Genomic DNA, 25,956 nt, shown 5'->3' with positions numbered 1-25,956 from the left:
CAATATAGGTCTTTCAACATTTTGGGTTGCGGACCCCTGATCGAGTGGTACGCCAAAGAATCATCCATCCATCCATTTTCTACTGCTTGTCCCTTTTGGGGTCGCGGGGAGGGGGGGGGGGGGGGGGTGCTGGAGCCTATCACAGCTGCATTCGGGCGGTAGGCGGGGTACACCCTGGACGAATCGCCACCTCATCGCAGGCCAAATAATCACGTATGTAAATATTTAAACACAGTGTTACTGTTCAAACTGTGTGTCATGTTACAGTTACTAAAAATATTAAATAATATGTGTCAGGTTCAAACACTGATGACATCTATTAATCAGACAAGAAGCAAAGTTCAATTTAGCTCATGAGGAGAAAGCATGGAGCTGCACACTTAGTCACAGTCTCGCCCTACGCTCTAAGGTTCAGCTCCCGCGTGCCTTTATTTATTCAGGAGTTCCACAGTCAACATCACTGAGGCCGCCTCTAAAAGGAGTGGTTACATATATCATGCAAAGCAGGTCCAGTACGCACAATCCGTGACGGAATGTGCTGGGGGCCTTGTGATTTCGCCTTGTCTCCGCTTCGTCTGCGTGCTGTCGTCTCATCTGCGTTGAGGTCCTTGAAGTCCTTGGCTGTTAGCGGGCTAAAACTAAAGATAACATCTGCGGCTGAGGCCACCCCTCAGACAAGAACTTTCGTCCTTGCGCAGATACAAAAGTCTAACTTGAGCACAATTGCTAATAACTATAGCAACGGACTTTAAGCATCCTAAAGTTGTGTGATAATATATATATATGATTATTCTAACAATATGCTTCTTCGATAAAACCTCAGCCTTGTTTTTAATGAATATTCAGGCCTACATTTTAATGTTGGTCGTTATGGTGGTTCTTGGAAAGCCAGGTTTTTTCCGTGGTGGTATGTATTCGACGATTCGACTGCGAGGTTAGTCAAATCGGACTCCTCCGAGTCAAATCGTTGACTATTATTGAAGACAGCCCTCATTTTAATGTGGCATGAACTATGTACTAAATTGTTACCGGTCAAATGTTACTGCCAACATGAATGTGTTGATGATATTGAAGAAATGTTGGGTATTTTATATGAGCATTTATGTAACATATTGATCCTCTATAGCAGAGTTTTTCAACCACTGTGCCGCGTGTGCCGTGAGATATTGTCTGGTGTGCCACTTAGAATGACGGGGCCTTGAGTTTGACACCTGTGCTCTATAGAATGTGATTATATTTTAATACGATCATGTTTGCTCATCATTTGTGTATTTCCTTGCAGGTCAGACGTTTGTGAAAGGAGAAGTGTCAGTGTTTGAAGATGATGTCCATGCAAAGTAAGTGTACGCCAATAAATATATGCCAATATACATGTGGTGGTGGGGGCGTGGCCAATATGACATCATGATTAATTTAACTGGCAATGATGCATGTATTTTCTTTAAAAAAGGCTTAACAAATGTTATACATACAGTATAGGCCAAAAGTTTGGACGCACCTTCTCATTCAATGCAAGGTTTTCTTTATTTTCATGACTATTTACATTGTAGATTGTCACTGAAGGCATCAAAACTATGAATGAACACATGTGGAGTTATGTACTGAAAACATGTTTTATATTCTAGTTTCTTCAAAATAGCCACCCTTTGCTCTGATTACTTTTTTTGCACACTCTTGGAATGGTTCTCACTTCACAGGTGTGCTTGAAGTTCATGGAGAGAATGCCAAAATGTCCTTTTAGAGATATGAAAATAATAACTTGAGATTGTTTTATTGATATTCTCTACAGTGAAGTCACTGTAAAACTAAGCGGACAAAAGAAAGTATACGAATATACAGATGAAGTGCACATGCATGTCGGAATGATGTTAAATTAATAATACAAGTTTGGAATAAACTGGAAACAAATCAATACAATTATACAGAATGATGGTTGGCTCTAATGTTGCCAGCTTAAAGCTACAAACCCTGTTTCCATATGAGTTGGGAAATTGTGTTAGATGTAAATATAAACGGAATACAATGATTTGCAAATCATTTTCAACCCATATTCAGTTGAATATGCTACAAAGACAACATATTTGATGTTCAAACTGATAAACGGTTTTTTTTTTTGCAAATAATCATTAACTTTAGAATTTGATGCCAGCAACATGTGACAAAGAAGTTGGGAAAGGTGGCAATAAATACTGATAAAGTTGAGGAATGCTCATCAAACACTTATTTGGAACATCCCACAGGTGTGCAGGCAAATTGGGAACAGGTGGGTGCCATGATTGGGTATAAAAGTAGATTCCATGAAATGCTCAGTCATTCACAAACAAGGATTGGGCGAGGGTCACCACTTTGTCAACAAATGCGTGAGCAAATTGTTGAACAGTTTAAGAAAAACCTTTCTCAACCAGCTATTGCAAGGAATTTAGGGATTTCACCATCTACGGTCCGTAATATCATCAAAGGGTTCAGAGAATCTGGAGAAATCACTGCACGTAAGCAGCTAAGCCCGTGACCTTCGATCCCTCAGGCTGTACTACATCAACAAGTGACATCAGTGTGTAAAGGATATCACCACATGGGCTCAGGAACACTTCAGAAACCCACTGTCAGTAACTACAGTTGGTCGCTACATCTGTAAGTGCAAGTTAAAACTCTCCTATGCAAGGCGAAAACCGTTTATCAACAACACCCAGAAACGCCGTCGGCTTCGCTGGGCCTGAGCTCATCTAAGATGGACTGATATAAAGTGGAAAAGTGTTCTGTAGTCTGACGAGTCCACATTTCAAATTGTTTTTGGAAACTGTGGACGTCGTGTCCTCCGGACCAAAGAGGAAAAGAACCATCCGGATTGTTATAGGCGCAAAGTTGAAAAGGCAGCATCTGTGATGGTATGGGGGTGTATTAGTGCCCAAGACATGGGTAACTTACACATCTGTGAAGGCACCATTAATGCTGAAAGGTACATACAGGTTTTGGAGCAACATATGTTGCCATCCAAGCAACGTTACCATGGACGCCCCTGCTTATTTCAGCAAGACAATGCCAAACCACGTGTTATATCAACGTGGCTTCATAGTAAAAGAGTGCGGGTACTAGACTGGCCTGCCTGTAGTCCAGACCTGTCTCCCATTGAAAATGTGTGGCGCATTATGAAGCCTAAAATAGCACAACGGAGACCCCCGGACTGTTGAACAACTTAAGATGTACATCAAGCAAGAATGGGAAATAATTCCACCTGAGAAGCTTCAAAAATGTGTCTCCTCAGTTCGCAAACGTTTACTGAGTGTTGTTAAAAAGAAAGGCCATGTAACACAGTGGTGAACATGCCCTACTTTGGCACGTGTTGCAGCCATGAAATTCTAAGTTAATTATTATTTGCAAAAAAAAAAATTAAGTTTATGAGTTTGAACATCAAATATGTTGTTTTTGTAGTGCATTCAACTGAATATGGGTTGAAAAGGATTTGCAAATCATTGTATTCCGTTTATATTTACATCTAACACAATTTCCCAACTCATATGGAAACGGGGTTTATAATTTTATTTGATATTTTACGCTAATGTGTTAATAATTTCACACATAAGTCGCTCCTGAGTATAAGTCGCACCCCCGGCCAAACTATGAAAAAAACTGCGACTTATAGTCCGAGAAATACGGTATAAACATATGTTTCTTATTTCCTTTTTAAACACAAATACGTAAAGTCGAGAGCATTCCACACCATTTTAAAGTGAGATCGAATAGAGATTGTTTACCTTAGTTATCACCATTTTTAAATCACTTTGTGGAGCGTTTTTATCGTTACTTAATAGCCACAAAGCCAATGGCACCTCCAATCATACTAAGTTCCCAGAGCTGGATACCATTTATTCAGCTGAATGACTCATGTGAAGAGGGTTGTGGGAAGTTAAACAGCAGCAACTTTATCGCCTCACAACACAAACGTGCAATTTGAATACAACATACGGAAATAAAACTTAAACGGAGCTCTTTAAACATAATGAGCGTAAAAGGGTTGGGTGACTTATGTCTGCAGACTACAAGAGTAGTCTTAGTTAGAGTGTGGCGTACAATTGTGGTCAAATGTGCCGTTGCTGCCCACACAACGATCCGGCACTGTCCGTCATCTTTTTCTTTGGGTCAGCTCGCCACTGAACCTTCAAGATTCAGGGTTAAAGATCAATCCTTGTCCAAGAAAAAAAACAGCTACACTAAGTGTAGCGAATGTACAAAACCCAAAACCAGTGAAGGTGGCATGTTGTCCATCCATCCATCCATCTTCTTCCGCTTATCCGAGGTTGGGTCGCGGGGGCAGCAGCCTAAGCAGGGAAGCCCAGACTTCCCTCTCCCCAGCCACTTCGTCCAGCTCCTCCCGGGGGATCCCGAGGCGTTCCCAGGCCAGCCGGGAGACATAGTCTTCCCAACGTGTCCTGGGTCTTCCCCGTGGACTCCTACCGGTCGGACGTGCCCTAAACACCTCCCGAAGGAGGCGCTCGGGTGGCATCCTGACCAGATGCCCGAACCACCTCATCTGGCTCCTCTCGATGTGGAGGAGCAGCGGCTTTACTTTGAGCTCCCCCCGGATGACAGAGCTTCTCACCCTATCTCTAAGGGAGAGCCCTGCCACCCGGCGGAGGAAACTCATTTCGGCCGCTTGTACCCGTGATCTTGTCCTTTCGGTCATAACCCAAAGCTCATGACCATAGGTGAGGATGGGAACGTAGATCGACCGGTAAATTGAGAGCTTTGCCTTCCGGCTCAGCTCCTTCTTCACCACAACGGATCGATACAGCGTCCGCATTACTGAAGACGCCGCACCGATCCGCCTGTCGATCTCACGATCCACTCTTCCCCTCACTCGTGAACAAGACTCCGAGGTACTTGAACTCCTCCACTTGGGGCAGGGTCTCCTCCCCAACCCGGAGATGGCACTCCACCCTTTTCCGGGCGAGAACCATGGACTCGGACTTGGAGGTGCTGATTCCCATCCCAGTCGCTTCACACTCAGCTGCGAACCGATCCAGTGAGAGCTGAAGATCTTGGCCAGATGAAGCCATCAGGACCACATCATCTGCAAAAAGGAGAGACCTAATCCTGCAGCCACCAAACCGGATCCCCTCAAATTCTGTCCATAAAAGTTATGAACAGAATCGGTGACAAAGGGCAGCCTTGGCGGAGTCCTTCCTCACTGGAAATGTGTCCGACTTACTGCCGGCAATGCGGACCAAGCTCTGACACTGATCATACAGGGAGCGGACCGCCACAATCAGACAGTCCGATACCCCATACTCTCTGAGCACTCCCCACAGGACTTCCCGAGGGACACGGTCGAATGCCTTCTCCAAGTCCACAAAGCACATGTAGACTGGTTGGGCAAACTCCCATGCACCCTCAAGGACCCTGCCGAGAGTATAGAGCTGGTCCACAGTTCCACGACCAGGACGAAAACCACACTGTTCCTCCTGAATCCGAGGTTCGACTATCCGGCGTAGCCTCCTCTCCAGTACACCTGAATAGACTTTACCGGGAAGGCTGAGGAGTGTGATCCCACGATAGTTAGAACACACCCTCCGGTTCCCCTTCTTAAAGAGAGGAACCACCACCCCGGTCTGCCAATCCAGAGGTACCGCCCCCGATGTCCACGCGATGCTGCAGAGTCTTGTCAACCAAGACAGCCCCAAAGCATCCAGAGCCTTAAGGAACTCCGGGCGGTTCTCATCCACCCCCGGGGCCTTGCCAACGAGGAGCTTTTTAACTACCTCAGCAACCTCAGCCCCAGAAATAGGAGAGCCCACCACAGACTCCCCAGGCACTGCTTCCTCATAAGAAGACGTGTTGGTGGGATTGAGGAGGTCTTCGAAGTATTCTCTCCACCGATCCACAACATCCGCAGTCGAGGTCAGCAGAACACCATCCTCACCATACACGGTGTTGACAGTGCACTGCTTCGTAGATAAACACTGAATTTGCAAATCCTTTTCAACTTATATTCAATTGAATAGACTGCAAAGACAAGATATTTAATGTTCCAACTGAGAAACACATGTTTTTTGTTGCAAATAATCATTTACTTAGAATTTAATGGCACTAACACATTGCAAAAAACTTTGCACAGGGGCATTTTTACCACTGTGTTACATGGTCTTTCCTTTTAACGACACTCAGTTAACGGTTGGGAACTGAGGAGACATATTTTTGAAGCTTTTCAGGTGGGATTTGTCAGGTTCAAACACTGATGACTGTTATGGTTTAACAGGGGAAGGTGACGGTGACTGACACTAGAGGGCGGTAATGTTCAATAATTTATTATATATATATAGTCCAAATATATATAATAATCAAACAATACTATATATACGAACTAAGGAAATGGAGTGTGACAAAATTCAAGAGTGTGTATGGTGTAAGACTATGTGTAGTATTTAACTGAGGTGTGTGTTACCAAATGTTGTCAAGAGACGAGGAAGTCCAGTCCATAGTGGATCTAACATAATAGTGAGAGTCCAGTCCATAGTGGATCTAACATAATAGTGAGAGTCCAGTCCATAGTGGATCTAACATAATAGTGAGAGTCCAGTCCATAGTGGATCTAACATAATAGTGAGAGTCCAGTCCATAGTGGATCTAACATAATAGTGAGAATCCAGTCCATAGTGGATCTAACATAATAGTGAGAGTCCAGTCCATAGTGGATCTAACATAATAGTGAGAGTCCAGTCCATAGTGGATCTAACATAATAGTGAAAGTCCAGTCCATAGTGGATCTAACATAATAGTGAGAGTCCAGTCCATAGTAGATCTAACATAATAGTGAGAGTCCAGTCCATAGTGGATCTAACATAATAGTGAGAGTCCAGTCCATAGTGGATCTAACATAATAGTGAGAGCCCAGTCCATAGTGGATCTAACATAATAGTGAGAGTCCAGTCCATAGTTGATCTGGCATAATATTGTGAGAGTCCAGACCATAGTGGATCTAACATAATAGTGAGAGTCCAGTCCATAGTGGATCAAACATAATAGTGAGAGTCCAGTCCATAGTGAATCTAACATAGTAGTGAGAGTCCAGTCCATAGTGGATCTAACATAATAGTGTGAGAGTCCAGTCCATAGTGGATCCAACATAATAGTGAGAGTCCAGTCCATAGTGGATCTAACATAATAGTGAGAGTCCAGTCCATAGTGGATCCAACATAATAGTGAGAGTCCAGTCCATAGTAAATCTAACATAATCGTGAGAGTCCAGTCCATAGTTGATCTGGCATAATATTGTGAGAGTCCAGACCATAGTGGATCTGACATAATAGTGAGAGTCCAGTCCATAGTGGATCTAACATAATAGTGAGAGTCCAGTCCATAGTGGATCTGACATAATAGTGAGAGTCCAGTCCATAGTGGATCTAACATAATAGTGAGAGTCCAGTCCATAGTGGATCAAACATAATAGTGAGAGTCCAGTCCATAGTGGATCTAACATAATCGTGAGAGTCCAGTCCATAGTGGATCTACCATAACAGTAAGAGTCCAGTCCATAGTGGATCTAACATAATAGTGAGAGTCCAGTCCATAGTGGATCTAACATAATAGTGAGAGTCCAGTCCATAGTGGATCCAACATAATAGTGAGAGTCCAGTCCATAGTGGATCTAACATAATAGTGAGAGTCCAGTCCATAGTGGATCTAACATAATAGTGAGAGTCCAGTCCATAGTGGATCTAACATAATAGTGAGAGTCCAGTCCATAGTGGATCTAACATAATAGTGAGAATCCAGTCCATAGTGGATCTAACATAATAGTGAGAGTCCAGTCCATAGTGGATCTAACATAATAGTGAGAGTCCAGTCCATAGTGGATCTAACATAATAGTGAGAGTCCAGTCCATAGTGGATCTAACATAATAGTGAGAGTCCAGTCCATAGTGGATCTAACATAATAGTGAGAGCCCAGTCCATAGTGGATCTAACATAATAGTGAGAGTCCAGTCCATAGTTGATCTGGCATAATATTGTGAGAGTCCAGACCATAGTGGATCTAACATAATAGTGAGAGTCCAGTCCATAGTGGATCAAACATAATAGTGAGAGTCCAGTCCATAGTGAATCTAACATAGTAGTGAGAGTCCAGTCCATAGTGGATCTAACATAATAGTGTGAGAGTCCAGTCCATAGTGGATCCAACATAATAGTGAGAGTCCAGTCCATAGTGGATCTAACATAATAGTGAGAGTCCAGTCCATAGTGGATCCAACATAATAGTGAGAGTCCAGTCCATAGTAAATCTAACATAATCGTGAGAGTCCAGTCCATAGTTGATCTGGCATAATATTGTGAGAGTCCAGACCATAGTGGATCTGACATAATAGTGAGAGTCCAGTCCATAGTGGATCTAACATAATAGTGAGAGTCCAGTCCATAGTGGATCTGACATAATAGTGAGAGTCCAGTCCATAGTGGATCTAACATAATAGTGAGAGTCCAGTCCATAGTGGATCAAACATAATAGTGAGAGTCCAGTCCATAGTGGATCTAACATAATCGTGAGAGTCCAGTCCATAGTGGATCTACCATAACAGTAAGAGTCCAGTCCATAGTGGATCTAACATAATAGTGAGAGTCCAGTCCATAGTGGATCTAACATAATAGTGAGAGTCCAGTCCATAGTGGATCCAACATAATAGTGAGAGTCCAGTCCATAGTGGGGCCAGCAGGAGACCATCCCGAGCGGAGACGGGTCAGCAGCGCAGAGATGTCCCCAACCGATGCACACGCAAGCGGTCCACCCAGGGTCCCGACTCTGGACAGCCAGCACTTCATCCATGGCCACTGGACCTGTGTCCCCCCCCCTCCACAAGGGAGAGGGGGGCAGAAAAGAAAAGAAACGGCAGATCAACTGGTTTAAAAAGCTAGAGTATACAAATGAGTTTTAAGATGGGACTTAAATGCTTCTACTGAGGTAGCATCTCTAACTGTTACCGGGAGGGCATTCCAGAGTACTAGAGCCCCAATAGAAAACGCTCTATAGCCCGCAGACTTTTTATGGGCTCTGGGAATCACTAATAAGCCGGAGTTCTTTGAACGCAGATTTCTTGCCGGGACATATGGTACAATACAATCGGCAAGATAGGATGGAGCTAGACCGTGTAGTATTTTATACGTAAGTAGTAAAATCTTAAAGTCACATCTTAAGTGCACAGGAAGCCAGTGCAGGTGAGCCAGTACAGGTATGTTTATAAGTATATAAAGGTATATACAGTATAGGCCTAATATGATCAAACTTTCTTGTTCTTGTCAAAAGTCTAGCAGCCGCATTTTGTACCAACTGTAATCTTTTAATGCTAGACATAGGGAGACCCGAAAATAATACGTTGCAGTAATCGAGACGAGACGTAACGAACGCATGAATAATGATGTTTAAAATAAATCAAAAACATGCGCATTTGATTGATGCAGCACCTGACTTAAAGACGTTATTGTTTGTGTCAAAGCAGCTTCAAGGAAGGAGGTGTGTGCTTGTAAGTCACCTTCCCCCATCTGATTTGGGCAAGAAACAAGCCTCGGGTGTCATGTACTAGCAGCGACCTCGCCGGGACCCCTGTCGTCAAGTGACGTCAACCATCTGGTGCGGAGAGACGCTCGTCTGGTAGCAGCTTTGTGAAATCTTTGTTTGCACCTTGTGTTGACCAACACAAGTTTTCAACACTGAGTATTATGTCGAGGAAAAGCTGTGTTTCTGACGAAACATAAACAGTGTTTCTCCTGCAGTAGGGACACAAACACACATGCAGCTTAGTAGACCGTCCGTCCGGATCGTCAAGTCCCGGGGCCTCATGTATAAAACTGTGCGTGGATTCCAGCGGTAAACGTTGCGTAATCCAGATTTTTTTTCAACCTTTTTTGAGCCAAGGCACATTTCTTTCATTCAAACAATACGGAGACACACCACCAGCAGAAAACGTTAAAAAAATGAAACTCCACCAGGTCGCCGTGCTTTATTTTGAGTTTGTTGTTGTTTTACTGTGTGTAGTGTTTTAGTTCCTATCTTGCGCTGTTGTAAAAGTTAAAGTACCAATGATAGTCACACACACACTAGGTGTGGAGAAATTTGTCCTCTGAGAGATGTTGGCTTACTGTACGGGAACAGGGAGCTACGTTCTGGCCCGGAGCGCAGGTTTGCACTGGCTTAAGAAGCGCGGCGTCTCATTAGCTTCAGGTGTGCAGATTGCTGATTGAACACGAGGCAGAGACAGAGACAGAGAGAATGAGCATAGAGTAGAGATGTTGGCTTACTGTACGGGAACAGGTAGCTACGTTCTGGCCCGGAACGCAGGTATGCACTGGCTTAAGAAGCGCGGCGTCTCATCAGCTTCAGGTGTGCTGATTGAACGAGAGAGAGAGAGAGAGAGAGAGAGAGAGAGAGAGAGAGAGAGAGAGAGAGAGAGAGAGAGAGAGAAGAGAGAGAGAGAGAGAGAGAGAGAGCGCTACGTTCTGGCCCGGTACGCAGGTTTCCACTGGCTTAAGAAGCGCGGCGTCTCATCAGATTGCTGATTGAACACGAGAGATAGATAGATGGATAAATGGATGGATGTCGGCTTACTGTACGGGAACAGGTAGCTACGTTCTGGCCCGGAACGCAGGTTTCCACTGGCTTAAGAAGCGCGGCGTCTCATCAGCTTCAGGTGTGCCGAGAGAGAGAGAGAGAGGTTGGCTTACTGTACGGGAACAGGTAGCTACGTTCTGGCCCGGAACGCAGGTTTCCACTGGCTTAAGAAGCGCGGCGTCTCATCAGCTTCAGGTGTGCAGATTGCTGATTGAATGAGAGAGAGAGAAAGAGATATGTCGGCTTACTGTACGGGAACAGGTAGCTACGTTCTGGCCCGGAACGCAGGTTTCCACTGGCTTAAGAAGCGCGGCGTCTCATCAGCTTCAGGTGTGCAGATTGCTGATTGATTGCAGCTGCGCCGGTGCGCACTTGGAGGTGCGCTGAACGCAGCACACATATGAATGCGCATTGACAGCTTAAAGGGGAACTGCCCTTTTTTGGAAATTTGCCGATCGTATATATATATATATATATATATATATATATATATATATATATATATATATATATATAGTCAAGGTTTCTGAGGTTTATCCATTATACAGTGCTCAATACCGGGGTAGAGCGGAATATACGTTAGGTCAGGAAAAAACACAATAGGCTATATCATCCCTACAAGCCTGTTTTGCCCACCTGTTATGGAGCAAAACGGGCTTGTAGGGAATTTTGTCTATCAATCACAATCCTTATATAAGACAAGAACACATGCTTTTATTTTTTTAATGCATTCTAACTCATAAATAAACACTAGCAAGAGTCAGTTTACAATGGGGACAATGGCAATTGCTGTATCCCGCCTATTAAGCGCTGTAAAAACCTAAAAAAAACAACCTTACATTACGTTACATGTAATGTAATAACGGGTAATATTTACTTATTTTGGTCATTTTAAACATACTGTGGTGCATTCATTTCACAGGCACATCACAGCGTTCGCTTTTTCCTTCAACAAAACACAACTACTACTAATCATGACAGACTTCGTGGTAGACAACGACGACTACTTTGGGACAAATGATTATCAGAATCGTGTATTTTTGAGCCTGAATATAAGGAGGATGAGCTACAAGTTTTAGGGGCTGAGTGATAAGCAGATCCATCAAGTAGCACTATTGTTTTGGTTTAGGAGTTGATTAGCTGTCGAAAGAACAATATGTGCATGCATGGATGTTTTATTGTCGTAATGTCTTCAACATGATTGACAGGGGTCTAATTTCACAGACGCAAGTCTGACAGATGCACAGGAAGTACTGTAAATGCACCATTAAACTACTAATTGAATGAAAAACACATCAGGTAATTGTTTTATAAGGAGTATTACTCTATTATTAAACGCCGGTCCTCCACTGTATGTAGGCATTTTTAACATATTTTAATTGCTGTTTTATTATTTTCGATGTATTTATTTTAATGAGCAAGGTCATTATGAACCTGGGTGTGTTTTCCTGCCTCGTGCAATCTGCTCTTTGCAGCTTGCTGCCACCGGAGTGTCTAATCATGGCTGCCTGATGCAGTTGGCCTCAATGGAATCAAGCTGTTTGCTAAATAGATTTTCGCCAGATTGGCCCACTCGCAGTAATGTGACATCATAACATTTTTTTTACGTGTACACTCACAAATTATGGGTGCAGTCTGGAGCTCAGAATAGAAAATAATCCTCATTAAAATCAACATGTTTATATTTTTGTAACTCTATTTACTATATATATATATATATATATATATATATATATATATATATATATATATATATATACACATACATACATACAAACCCTGTTTCCATATGAGTTGGGAAATTGTGTTAGATGTAAATATAAACGGAATACAATGATTTGCAAATCATTTTCAACCCATATTCAGTTGAATATGCTACAAAGACAACATATTTGATGTTCAAACTGCAAATAATCATTAACTTTAGAATTTGATGCCAGCAACACGTGACAAAGAAGTTGGGAAAGGTGGCAATAAATACTGATAAAGTTGAGGAATGCTCATCAAACACTTATTTGGAACATCCCACAGGTGTGCAGGCTAATTGGGAACAGGTGGGTGCCATGATTGGGTATAAAAACAGCTTCCCATAAAAGGCTCAGTCTTTCACAAGAAAGAATGGGGCGAGGTACACCCCTTTGTCCACAACTGCGTGAGCAAATAGTCAAACAGTTTAAGAACAACGTTTCTCAAAGTGAAATTGCAAGAAATTTAGGGATTTCAACATCTACGGTCCATAATATCATCAAAATGTTCAGAGAATCTGGAGAAATCACTCCACGTAAGCGGCATGGCCGGAAACCAACGTTGAATGACCGTGACCTTCGATCCCTCAGACGGCACTGTATCAAAAACCGACATCAATCTCTAAAGGATATCACCACATGGGCTCAGGAACACTTCAGAAAACCACTGTCACTAAATACAGTTGGTCGCTACATCTGTAAGTGCAAGTTAAAGCTCTACAATGCAAAGCGAAAGCCATTTATCAACAACATCCAGAATCGCCGCCGGCTTCTCTGGGCCCGAGATCATCTAAGATGGACTCATGCAAAGTGGAAAAGTGTTCTGAGGTCTGACGAGTCCACATTTCAAATTGTTTTTGGAAATATTTGACATCGTGTCATCCGGACCAAAGGGGAAGCGAACCATCCAGACTGTTATTGACGCAAAGTTGAAAAGCCAGCATGTGTGATGGTATGGGGGTGCATTAGTGCCCAAGGCATGGGTAACTTACACATCTGTGAAGGCACCATTAATGCTGAAAGGTACATACAGGTTTTGGAACAACATATGCTGCCATCTAAGCGCCGTCTTTTTCATGGACGCCACTGCTTATTTCAGCAAGACAATGCCAAGCCACATTCAGCACGTGTTACAACAGCGTGGCTTCGTAAAAAAAAAGAGTGCGGGTACTTTCCTGTCCCGCCTGCAGTCCAGACCTGTCTCCCATTGAAAATGTGTGGCGCATTATGAAGCGTAAAATACGACAGCGGAGACCCCGGACTGTTGAACGACTGAAGCTCTACATAAAACAAGAATGGGAAAGAATTCCACTTTCAAAGCCTCAACAATTAGTTTCCTCAGTTCCCAATCGTTTATTGAGTGTTGTTAAAAGGAAAGGCCATGAAACACAGTGGTGAACATGCCCTTTCCCAACTACTTTGGCACGTGTTGCAGCCATGAAATTCTAAGTTAATTATTATTTGCAAAACAAAAAAAAAAGTTTGAGTTTGAACATCAAATATCTTGTCTTTGTAGTGCATTTAATTGAATATGGGTTGAAAAGGATTTGCAAATCATTGTATTCCGTTTATAATTACATCTAACACAATTTCCCAACTCATATGGAAACGGGGTTTGTATATATATATATACATACAGTATATATATATATACATATATATATATCATAAATGTACAAACACACATGCATACATTGCCTTACCTGTATAAATGAAGGTTAAATTAATAAATCTGATAATACACAGATTAATTTACTCAACATGTACATTTCAGGCAACTTTTTTCAGCCATTTTATTCTAATCTATTTTTTACAAGGTTGCTGAGCAGATGTTTTTAGCATAGAATTTACTAATAAATGAAATATAGCAACATGGCATTGACTGCACTGAGATGTAGTAATATCATTGAATATACAGAAAATAAATGAATGAACTTACTTTTGGCCTACATTGTGAATCATATGTGTGTATATATATATACATATATATATACATATATATATATATATATTACATATATATATATATATATATATATATATATATGTCGAGGTTTCGGAGGTTTATCCGTTATACAGTGCTCAATACCGGGGTAGAGCGAAATATACGTTAGGTCAGGAAAAAACACAAGAGGCTATATCATCCCTACAAGCCTGTTTCGCTCACCTATTATGTAGCGAAACAGGCTTGTAGGGATGTTATAGCCTCTTGTGTACCCTTTTTGAAAAAGTTGTTCTATCATGTCATGTATAAAGCATGTGATGTTTCCAGCAGTGAATGAGGCCAACAGCGTGGTGAAAGTGGCCGAGTGGCAGCAGACCTACTATGCATCAGACTCTGGCATCCAATCCGGCGCCACCACGGTGCGGGATGATGACAGCAGTACTGGATACAGTGGCAGTAAGAAGTACACAAGCGCTACAACTAGTACTACCACTGCACCGGCAACAGCCACCGGTGAAGGAGGAGCAACCGGCGGACAAGAAGGTGAGACTTTTTCTGTTATTGAATATGTAGAGTTTGCTTGTTGTCACTCTCTCAAATTTTTTTTCTCCCATTTTTTAAATCCAAAACTTGGATTATGGCGATGTACTATACAGATCTACTCTCCTTTACAAGTTAGATATCGTATATCATGCTGCCTTTTGCCATACTTGCCAACCTTGAGACCTCCGATTTCGGGAGGTGGGGGGGCGTGGTCGGGGGGCGTGGTTAAGAGGGGAGGAGTATATTTACAGCCAGAATTCACCAAGTCAACTATTTCATATATATACATATATATATATATATATATATATATATATATATATATTAGAGATGCGCGGATAGGCAATTATTTCATCCGCAACCGCATCAGAAAGTCGTCAACCATCCGCCATCCACCCGATGTAACATTTGATCAGAACCGCACCCGCCCGCCATCCGCCCGCACCCGCCCGTTGTTATATATTTAATATAGACGATGCAAGGCATTAGTGAGGTTATAAAGCTTTTGCCTGTTAAAGAAAGGAGACTGATCCAATGCAGCACAGACATTCGCGTGCCACGCTGTCACGACCCAGACGCACACCAGTGCGCAATCATATGGGAGCCGCGCTGAGCGCACCTCCAAGCGCGTCTCGCTGCCGGCGACGGCCGGGTATGGGCCCAACGCTCCAGCGCCATCCATTTTCAGGGCTAGTTGATTCGGCAGGTGGGTTGTTACACACTCCTTAGCGGGTTCCGACGTCAATGGCCACCGTCCTAGCTGCTGTCTATATCAACCAGGGTGAGCCCCACCCCTTTCGTGAGCGCACTGCGCGCGGAGTGACCCCTGTTACGCGCCCCCGGCAACAGGGGTGGCGGGCAGGTAAGCTGCGCGGGCGGAGCGCGCGGAGTGACCCCTGTTACGAGCCCCCGGCCACGGGGGTGGCGGGCAGGTAAGCTGCTTACCTGCTGCGCGTGACGCCGGCCGCGGCGAAGGCGGACGAGGCGGGGTGTCGGTGCGGTGGGCGCGGTGGTGACCCTGGACGTGCGTCGGGCCCTTCTCACGGATCGCCTCAGCTACGGCTCCCGGTGGGGCCCTCTCCGTCGGGGGCCTTCTCCGCTCCGTAAAAGTGTCCATCTTTTTTTTTTTTTCTTCTGTTGTGGCATATGCAGCAGGTGCCTGCTCGTTTTTTGTATGTAGGTAACAACATTTAACTATGTATATATATTTCCGAATTGGTTTAACTGCCACCCGCCTGAATCTATTTAAAATCTAATTTTTTTTATTTCAACCGCCCGACCCGACCCGACCCGACCCGCGGATAAAATCTAATTTTTTAAAATTTCATCCGCCCGATCCGCGGATAATCCGCGGATTCCGCGGTTGTGCCCGCAAACCGCGCATCTCTAATATATATATATACATATATATCTATATAGAAATACTTGACTTTCAGTGAATTCTAGCTATATATATATATATATATATATATATATATATATATATATATATATAAATAAGAGAAATACTTGAATTTCAGTGTTCATTTATTTACACATATACACACACATAACACTCATCTACTCATTGTTGAATTGTCCATCCTTGTTCTATTCTCTGTCACTATTTTTCTAACCATGCTGAACACCCTCTCTGATGATGCATTCTGCTTCGTCTCCTTGTTGTGCGCGCAGTTGTGCACTCTTTAAAAGCCGTAGATGTTATTGTCACATATGCATGTACAGTAGATGGCAGTATTGTCCTGTTTAAGAGTGTCACAACATTGCTGTTTACGGCAGACGAACTGCTTTACGGTAGACAAAAACGTGACTCCTGTTGTTGTGTGTTGTTACCGCGCTGGGAGGACGTTAATGAAACTGCCTAACAATAAACCCACATAAGAAACCAAGAACTCGCCCTCCATCATTCTGCAGTTATAACGTCATTGGGCAGGCACGCTGTTTTATTGTGGGAAAGCGGACTTGAAAACAGGCTGTCGACACGTCACTCAGGTCCGCCTGAATTTCGGGAGATTTTCGGGAGAAAATTTGTCCCGGGAGGTTTTCGGGAGAGGCGCTGAATTTTGGGAGTCTCCCGGAAAATCCGGGAGGGTTGGCAAGTATGCCTTTTGCCTTGTCACCATGCAATGGTCTCTGTTCATCTGAGATTTAGTTCATTTAAAAGGGTTAATACATATTAACAATTGACATGTAAATATGTGAGATTCAAGCCAATTGCTCATTTCCATCTCCAGTCCCTTTGGCACGTTGATGACACCACAAAACACCTACACAGATTCACAATATTAAAAGTTTAAAATTCCAAGATTTAGGCGCAAAATATGCTGCTATACACTAGGGTTGTACGGTATACCGGTATAAGTATAGTACCACGATACTAACGAATCATATCCCGCCTCTGAAAAGTACCGGTGCACCACCCGCCCGCGCACCCGTCGTCGTCCCTGTCGTGTCATTGCTGGTTTACGAGCAGAGGAGCATGTTCGGCAGCGCGCACACACAGAGTACTTACAAGCAGACACAGTGTGTAGACAGAAAAGGGAAAACGGACGCATTCTGGCTTAAAAACTAACGATAAAGGTGAATTTCTAACACTGAAACGCCCTCAGGAAGAGGTGCTTTAAGATAGATAATCCCATAGGGGTGATGAAAGGATGGTCAGCGCCTGAGAGCTGCGGCCTACCATCATGACCCCGCACTCCCTTCCCTCTGTTGCTAGATATCTCGAGATGTATGTTGTAATATGTTTGTTTGTCTAATCTTGAACGGGTTTGTGCTGAAAACAAAGCTTTGTTGTACTTGTGCAATGACAATAAAGACCTATCTATCTATCTATCTATCTATCTATCTATCTATCTATCTATCTATCTATCTATCTATCTATCTATCTATCTATCTATCTATCTATCTATCTATCCATCTATCTATCTATCTATCTTTAAGACATGGCTAGCTAGCTAGCGGCTAATGACCATCCGTAATCGGCAGTGTTTTAGCTACTTCTAAATCACTAATCCTCGCCTCCATGGTGACAAATAAAGTGAGTTTCTTACAAGTATCGTTATCACTGCAGGACGAGGAATAGCTAAACATGCTTCACTACACACCGTATCTCACCGGCTTCAAAATGTAAACAAACACCATTGGTGGATATACAGTACACCTGACATCCACTGTAATGATACCAAGTACAGGAGTGTATCTAGTCGACACTACTATGATTACGTCGATATTTTTTGGCATCACAACATCTTCTTTCGTTTTTTTAAAGTTTATATTATGTTTATAAACTCAGTAAATACGTCCCTGGACACATGAGGACTTTGAATATGACCAATGTATGATCCTGTAATGACTTGGTATCGGATTGATACCCAAATTTGTGGTATCATCCAAAACTAATAGGTGGGGTTAGGGGTGTGTGTGTATATGCCCATTGTCTTGGGTGTGTTGATGTTGTGTTCATGTTCATAGGCCTGGGGCCGTTTTGCATGCAAGCAAAAGTTCGACTCCAGGTGTCATAGAGGAGGGAGGGAGGTCGAAAGCGTTCATCATTGAGGTGTCCTCGGGGATGTTTTCAGAACAGCCTGCTCCTGTTGTTGGAGCGTCAAGGCCATTCGAGGGAGTCAAATAGTAGATTAGGATTTTTGTTTTTCCACGAGCAGACATTACAATGACTTGTCTGTTCTATTCGTGCATGCTGGCCTTCATATCCAATTTTTCCCTTACCAGCTTTTCCATGATGTGATCCATCTTGCGATTCAGTTCAGAAATCACCCCAGTCTGTGATGCCACAGCCCGGCCTAAACCTTCCATTGCGACGAACAGCCTTTGGGCCCCTTGAGTGGCTGCCATCGTCTTACGGATTTGACGATACACCAGAGCAATGCCCAGCCCAATCAGCAGGTGCCCCGCGATCACGGTTCGAAATAGGTAGATGTCTTCCACGTCCTTGATGCAAAGGACTGAGAGGCACATGATTCTCCATTTATCCCAGGAATCTCTCACGTACCCCGCAGCAATGGTTCCATCAGAACCACTATTCCTCGTCGAAAAGATTTTGTCAGTTGAGTCGAGAGTCCAGCTTATCATTTCCATGTCTGATGTTTAGATTTGAGGACAGCGCAAAGAAAGCGGCTTCAAAAAAGTGTAGACAAGACAGAACAAAGAGAGCAAGCAGGGAGAAAAAGGGGGCGGAAAAAAATGTGACCACCCTCACCAGAGGCAAGACAGAAAACCAGTGTCCACTCTGAGGTTGTAAGTTCAAACCCTGGCCGAGTCATACCAAAGACTATACAAATGAGACCCATTGCCTCCCTGCTTGGCACTCAGCATCAAGGGTTGGAATTGGGGGTTAAATCACCAAAATGATTCCCGAGCGCGGCTACCGCTGCTGATCACTGCTCCCCTCACCTCCTAGGGGGTGGAACAAAGGGATAGGTCAAATGCAGAGAGTAATTTCACCACACCTAGTGTGTGGTGAAAAGTACAAAGTACTAACTGACGAAGATTATTAGACATGTCGGTCAATGACCGTACCAAATGCAATATGATCTACAGAATATATACAAACCCCGTTTCCATATGAGTTGGGAAATTGTGTTAGATGTAAATATAAACGGAATACAATGATTTGCAAATCCTTTTCAACCCATATTCAGTTGAATATGCTACAAAGACAACATATTTGATGTTCAAACTGATAAACCTTTTTTTTTTTTTTTGCAAATAATCATTAACTTTAGAATTTGATGCCAGCAACACGTGACAAAGAAGTTGGGAAAGGTGGCAATAAATACTGATAAAGTTGAGGAATGCTCATCAAACACTTATTTGGAACATCCCACAGGTGAACAGGCTAATTGGGAACAGGTGGGTGCCATGATTGGGTATAAAAGTAGATTCCATGAAATGCTCAGTCATTCACAAACAAGGATGGGGCGAGGGTCACCGCTTTGTCAACAAATGTGTGAGCAAATTGTTGAACAGTTTAAGAAAAACCTTTCTCCACCAGCTATTGCAAGGAATTTAGGGATTTCACCATCTACGGTCCGTAATATCATCAAAGGGTTCAGAGAATCTGGACAAATCACTGCACGTAAGCAGCTAAGCCCGTGACCTTCGATCCCTCAGGCTGTACTGCATCAACAAGCAACATCAGTGTGTAAAGGATATCACCACATGGGCTCAGGAACACTTCAGAAACCCACTGTCAGTAACTACAGTTGGTCGCTACATCTGTAAGTGCAAGTTAAAACTCTCTTATGCAAGGCGAAAACCGTTTATCAACAACACCCAGAAACGCCGTCGGTTTCACTGGGCCTGAGCTCATCTAAGATGGACTGATACAAAGTGGAAAAGTGTTCTGTGGTCTGACGAGTCCACATTTCAAATTGTTTTTGGAAACTGTGGACGTCGTGTCCTCCGGACCAAAGAGGAAAAGAACCATCCGGATTGTTATAGGCGCAAAGTGTAAAAGGCAGCATGTGTGATGGTATGGGGGTGTATTAGTGCCCAAGACATGGGTAACTTACACATCTGTGAAGGCGCCATTAATGCTGAAAGGTACATACAGGTTTTGGAGCCATCCAAGCAACGTTACCGTGGACGCCCCTGCTTATTTCAGCAAGACAATGCCAAGCCACGTGTTACATCAACGTGGCTTCATAGTAAAAGAGTGCGGGTACTTTCCTGGCCCGTCTGCAGTCCAGACCTGTCTCCCATTGAAAATGTGTGGCGCATTATGAAGCCTAAAATAGCACAACGGAGACCCCCGGACTGTTGAACAACTTAAGCTGTACATCAAGCAAGAATGGGAAAGAATTCCACCTGAGAAGCTTCAAAAATGTGTCTCCTCACTTCCCAAACGTTTACTGAGTGTTGTTAAAAGGAAAGGCCATGTAACACAGTGGTGAACATGCCCTTTCCCAACTACTTTGGCACGTGTTGCAGCCATGAAATTCTAAGTTAATTATTATTTTCCAAAACATCAAATATGTTGTCTTTGTAGTGCATTCAACTGAATATGGGTTGTATTCCGTTTATATTTACATCTAACACAATTTCCCAACTCATATGGAAACGGGGTTTGTACGATGGGTCTTATTTTGTTTGACATTGACTCATCAAGTTCAATTCTTGTGTTTTACCTCTCTGTCTATAAAATACTTTCATTTTGTGGTTCGGTTCTCAACTATAACATTCTGGCAGGATAATGCTCCTCCAATATATCACTGGTACCAAGAAGGAAGTCTGTAGTCCGCTGCGGTCATAAATGGGATGTTGTCACTTCACCCTCTTCTCTGTCACAATTTATTTCCCCAGATTTAGACGCTCAGTACTCACTAACCCGGGCTCAGCGTGTCAGGGCTGCCATGTTCCCAGAGACGCTGGTGGAGGGAGAGGCAGCCATTCCATCGGCCCAATCAGATCCCGTGCAGCAGAGCAACGTGCAAAGACTGGCGGAACCCTCCCAGTTGCTAAAGACAGCAATAGTCCACCTGATCAACTACCAGGATGATGCAGAGCTGGCAACGAGGGCCGTGCCGGAGCTCACTAAGCTGCTTGCAGACGATGATCCGGTACTTCCTGTCACTTTTACTTTACTAAAGAGTTGTTCGTTCATGCATGGCCTACCTATTTCACTCAGTCTCAAAACCAGATGATTTTACATGTTGTCTTATTTGCAAACTCTGGAAAGTCCTAATATAAGAACTGTATGCCCGTACAGTGGTACCTCGGTTTCCATTCTCCCAAAGGTTGGACCAAAATCGAACGAAAACCATTTTTTCTATTTAAAATGTTGTAAATTTATTTAATCGGTTTCAGACATCCAAAAATATCAAAGGAAAAACACATTTTGTAGGAAAATAATTGTGCTTTTACATGCAGAAAACTATGTCAAATACAGTGGTACCTCGAGATCAGTGTTGGGTTAGTTACTGAAAACCAGTAACTAATCAAATCAAATCAAATCAACTTTATTTATAAAGCACATTTAAAATTTACCACAGGGGTAGCCAAAGTGCTGTACAATGAGCAGGTTAAAAGATAAAACGAGTACCGAGCAAACACAACACAACACAAACAGAACACGATAAAAAATAAATAATTAAAATAGAATTAATAAAAACATAAAAACAGGATCACAGCAGGTGTATTATGGGGCGCCATTGCAGGATGGATATCACTCAGTGTTAAAAGCCATGGAATAAAAGTATGTTTTTAAGAGAGATTTAAAAACAGGAAGAGAGGAGGCTTGTCTAACACTCAGGGGTAGGTCGTTCCAGAGCTTGGGAGCAGCAACGGCGAAAGCTCTGTCACCTCTACGCTTCAGCCTTGTGTCAGGGACCGTCAACAGCAGCTGATCGGCTGATCTTAAGGATCGGGTGGGGCAGTAAGGCTGAAGGAGGTCGGAGAGATAGGTTGGCGCGAGGTTGTTTAGACATTTAAAAACAAATAAAAGGAGTTTAAAATGTATTCGGTAACGCACAGGGAGCCAGTGAAGGGACGCTAAAATAGGGGTGATGTGCTCGCGTCTGCGGGTCTGTGTTAGCAGACGAGCAGCAGAGTTCTGCACGAGCTGCAGGCGGGCGAGGGAGGCCTGGCTAATGCCAACATACAGGGCATTACAATAATCAAGACGAGTCGAGATAAAAGCGTGGATTAATTTCTCAAGATCATGTCTTGATAGAAGCGGTTTCACTTTCGCTATTTGGCGTAATTGATAAAAGCTTTTTTGAACGACGCTGCTGATTTGTTTTTCGAATTTAAAATCTGAGTCAAACTTTACCCCCAGGTTTGTGACACAGTCGCTGAGATACGGGGTCAGAGTGCCGAGGTCAACGTTGGGGGAGGGAGAGCGACTTGGACCGAACAACATAACTTCTGTTTTGTCTTCATTTAGGCTCAGGAAGTTAGCTGAAAGCCAGACTTTGATGTCGTGCAGGCAGTCAATAAGACGTTGAACCGTGTTATTTTGTGCCATGGGAAAATAAATCTGGCAATCATCGGCATAAAAATGAAATGCAATACTGTACTTCCTAAAAATAGAACCAAGGGGGAGAAGGTAAAGCGCAAATAAAATTGGGGCAAGGATTGAGCCCTGGGGGACCCCATGTGGTAAAGGAGCTGTGGACGACATAAAACTGTCTACTTTTACACAAAAACTCCTGTCGGTTAGGTACGACCGGAACCAGTTGAGGGCGGCGCCCTTAATGCCCACACAGTTCTCAAGACGAGTGATTAAGGTGGCGTGGTCGACGGTGTCGAACGCAGCAGACAGATCTAAAAGCACCAGGACAACATATTTACCAGAATCAGTGGACAGGAGGATATCGTTAAAAACTTTTAGAAGCGCTGACTCTGTGCTGTGGAGGGCTTTAAAACCGGACTGGAACAGCTCAGTGATACCATTATCCTCTAAGAAGGGCAACAACTGACTGTAGACAACCTTCTCTAATATTTTGGAAATGTATGGAAGATTAGAGATAGGTCTGAACTAGTTATTATTTCAAAAGTAACTCAGTTACTTACACCAAAAAGTAATGCGTTACTGTGAAAAGTAACTATTTAGTTACTTATATATATATATATATATATATTTTTTTTTTAAGGCCACCTTTAATGCCCTTTTAGTCTTCATTTTAGTACTGTTATTGCACTGGAGAATAATACAATCAACTTGACATACATTTGCATCACTGAACTCTGCTAAGCAATGTGGTCTACATACAACACACAAAGACAAAGATATGTTTCAAAGGGCCAATTTAGGCCAGAACAAATTGACAAAACTATTTTAAATAGCTGCAACATAACATACATAAGTAACAAACAGCATGATAACAACATAGCTGTAAAGCAAGGAAGGCACACACTACATACACAAAGCCTAACCAGGCGTTTTTTTCTCTCAAGGAATTGTGAAATAAAATCATGTCTGAAGCCCAGAACACTCTACACATTTACCCAGTTTTAGTTTAGAGATAAGGAAAGATTGGCCTGGCCCACTAGCATCCCTCTTTATGTTTGTGAACTTTATAGTCTATACATTTAGAGTGATGTGATAATCAAACACTCTAGAAGTCTAGAATGAAAGAGTATATAAGAGAATTGAGAGAGTGTGTGTACCTTCAGTGCGCGGTGCCTCGTTAAAACCAGCCGCTGTTGCTTAGGAGGTGAAGTGTGTCTCTCTTTACTAGCTTCGTCGAAGCATGTTGCTTTTGTAGCTGTTTCAGCAGATTTAAATTGCTAGGATAGGATATTTGATCCAAGACACAACTTATATTTAACTAAAATGTTATTTTCTTTGTGGTTGACAAAAGAAAAGTAGTGAGAATATCTCCATGTTAAGAAACTCGACTTCTGGCTCCGCCATGATGCAAACACAGACACGCCCCCTTTCACACACACACACACAAAGAGCGCGCCTCTTTTCCGGTCGCCTTTTCTGCAGCGCTCCAATAAAACACTCAGATCTTCTCAGTTTCTAGTCGATACTACATAAAAAATAACGTAAAAATAATGCAGTAATGCATCATGTAGTAACGGTAACTGAGTTACTGAATATAAAAAATAACGCGTTAAATTACTACTTACCGCCGAAAGTAACGGCGTTAGTCCCAACACTGCTTGAGATACAAATTTATTTGGTTCTGTGACGCAGCTAGTACCTTTATAAAACTTGTTATGCGAAACAGTGCTCCCCATTGAAACAAATTAAAATGAATTTAATCGGTGCTTGGGCCCCCCAAACACCATCCTTGTAACACGTTACATGCGTTTAAAAAATAAAAACAAATGTTTAAATAATAAATATTGTATGACAAACGATACAATGGAATGTACTATACACAACTACAGTAATGTTATTATCATTTACCTTGGAGAATGGACTTCTATTGTATGTCCTTCGAGCTGCTTCTCCGTCAAACACGTCATCAGCAGCTTCTCCATATTTTCATAGGTAAATGTCCTATGGTTTGTTATTATTTTAACATCATTGACTGGCTTTATCGACCCAGACTACTCCATCATAGTGCAGACTAACAGTGCTACCACTTGGCCATGTTTTTTTTTTTTTTGATGATTTCTTTCTTTAATTCAATGAATATCATCCACATCTTCTCAGCGCTGTCTTTCGCTACTGCTTTCTTTGTTCGCATAGTTGGAAAAAACAAAGTTATGTCAATCTCTAGCTAGAGGATCTTGCTATTATTGCTTATTACTTTTTTAATTAAATAATAAACTACGGTTAACAGTAGGGGTGTCAAAAAATAGATTTTCAGATAATAGTGATTCTTATTTATAACGATACTTAATTGATTCAAAAATCCATCCATTTCCTACCGCTTGTCCCTTTCGGGATCGCGGGGGGTGCTGGAGCCTACCTCAGCTGCATTTAGGTACACCCTAATCATTTTTTTATATTTTTTAATTACTTTATTTTAATTATTTTTTAAATATTTTTATTTTATTTATTTATTTATTTTTATTGACATCCAGCATCAGACATTCCTATCCATTACATCATATTCACATACATCATATATCTGTTGTCTGCCCTAAATGTCAAAATATTTGTTGTTTATATCCCAACCATACCACCCCCTCCCAAAAAATAAAAAAAAACGCAAAAAAACCCAAAGTAGTATCTACATATACATCAGTTAAATAAACAAAAAAATAAATTAATTAATAATAATAATAATAATCAGAAATAAAATAAAAATATATAAACAGATACATACCTTTTTTTATTTATTTTTAGTTATTTCATTTTTGCATTTTGTTTTTCAAATCATATTGTTAATGTAAATGCCCGTATATGCTGTACATATTTACTCGAGAGAAATAAGAAGTGTTGGATACTTCTCTGTTTGCGTTATTTTTATTTGACTTAATGAAGTGTTTGGGTAGAATTGTATTAAACAAAACTAATTTACTTTTAAGTAATAAAGAAATTGATCAAAGCTGTGTATCTATTTTATGGAGGAATGTAGTTAATCATAGAACTTGCCTCCAATGTTATTAAAAAAAAAAGTATTGATTTTGAATTGAGAATCGTTTTGAATCAAGAATCGGTTCTGAATTGAATCGAATCGAATGGAATCATGTGGTTACCGTCG

The 25,956-nt window shown here is 42.2% G+C and overlaps 1 protein-coding gene across 5 annotated transcripts in view; it reads left to right on the top strand.

The window, feature by feature from the left end:
- The window catches only part of LOC133615305 (junction plakoglobin-like), a 327,845-nt gene that overhangs the window by 178,053 nt on the left and 123,836 nt on the right, over positions 1–25,956 (top strand). For 2 of the 5 annotated variants that reach the window (XM_061973810.2, XM_061973806.2), the window contains exons 2-4: positions 1,283–1,337; positions 14,612–14,827; positions 21,152–21,408. In XM_061973810.2, the coding sequence (XP_061829794.1) occupies positions 1,322–1,337; positions 14,612–14,827; positions 21,152–21,408 (489 nt within the window). In that variant the 5' untranslated portion in view covers positions 1,283–1,321. Of the gene's footprint in view, positions 1–122; positions 214–1,282; positions 1,338–14,611; positions 14,828–21,151; positions 21,409–25,956 lie in introns of those variants that run through there. The other 3 variants (XM_061973809.2, XM_061973807.2, XM_061973808.2) reach the window with 3 other exon arrangements.

This window comes from Nerophis lumbriciformis, linkage group LG22 (assembly GCF_033978685.3).
Source record: "Nerophis lumbriciformis linkage group LG22, RoL_Nlum_v2.1, whole genome shotgun sequence".
Classification (NCBI taxonomy): Eukaryota; Metazoa; Chordata; class Actinopteri; order Syngnathiformes; family Syngnathidae; genus Nerophis; species Nerophis lumbriciformis.
Note: the sequence above shows the minus strand (reverse complement) of the source record. Positions and strands in the feature narration are given on the sequence as shown.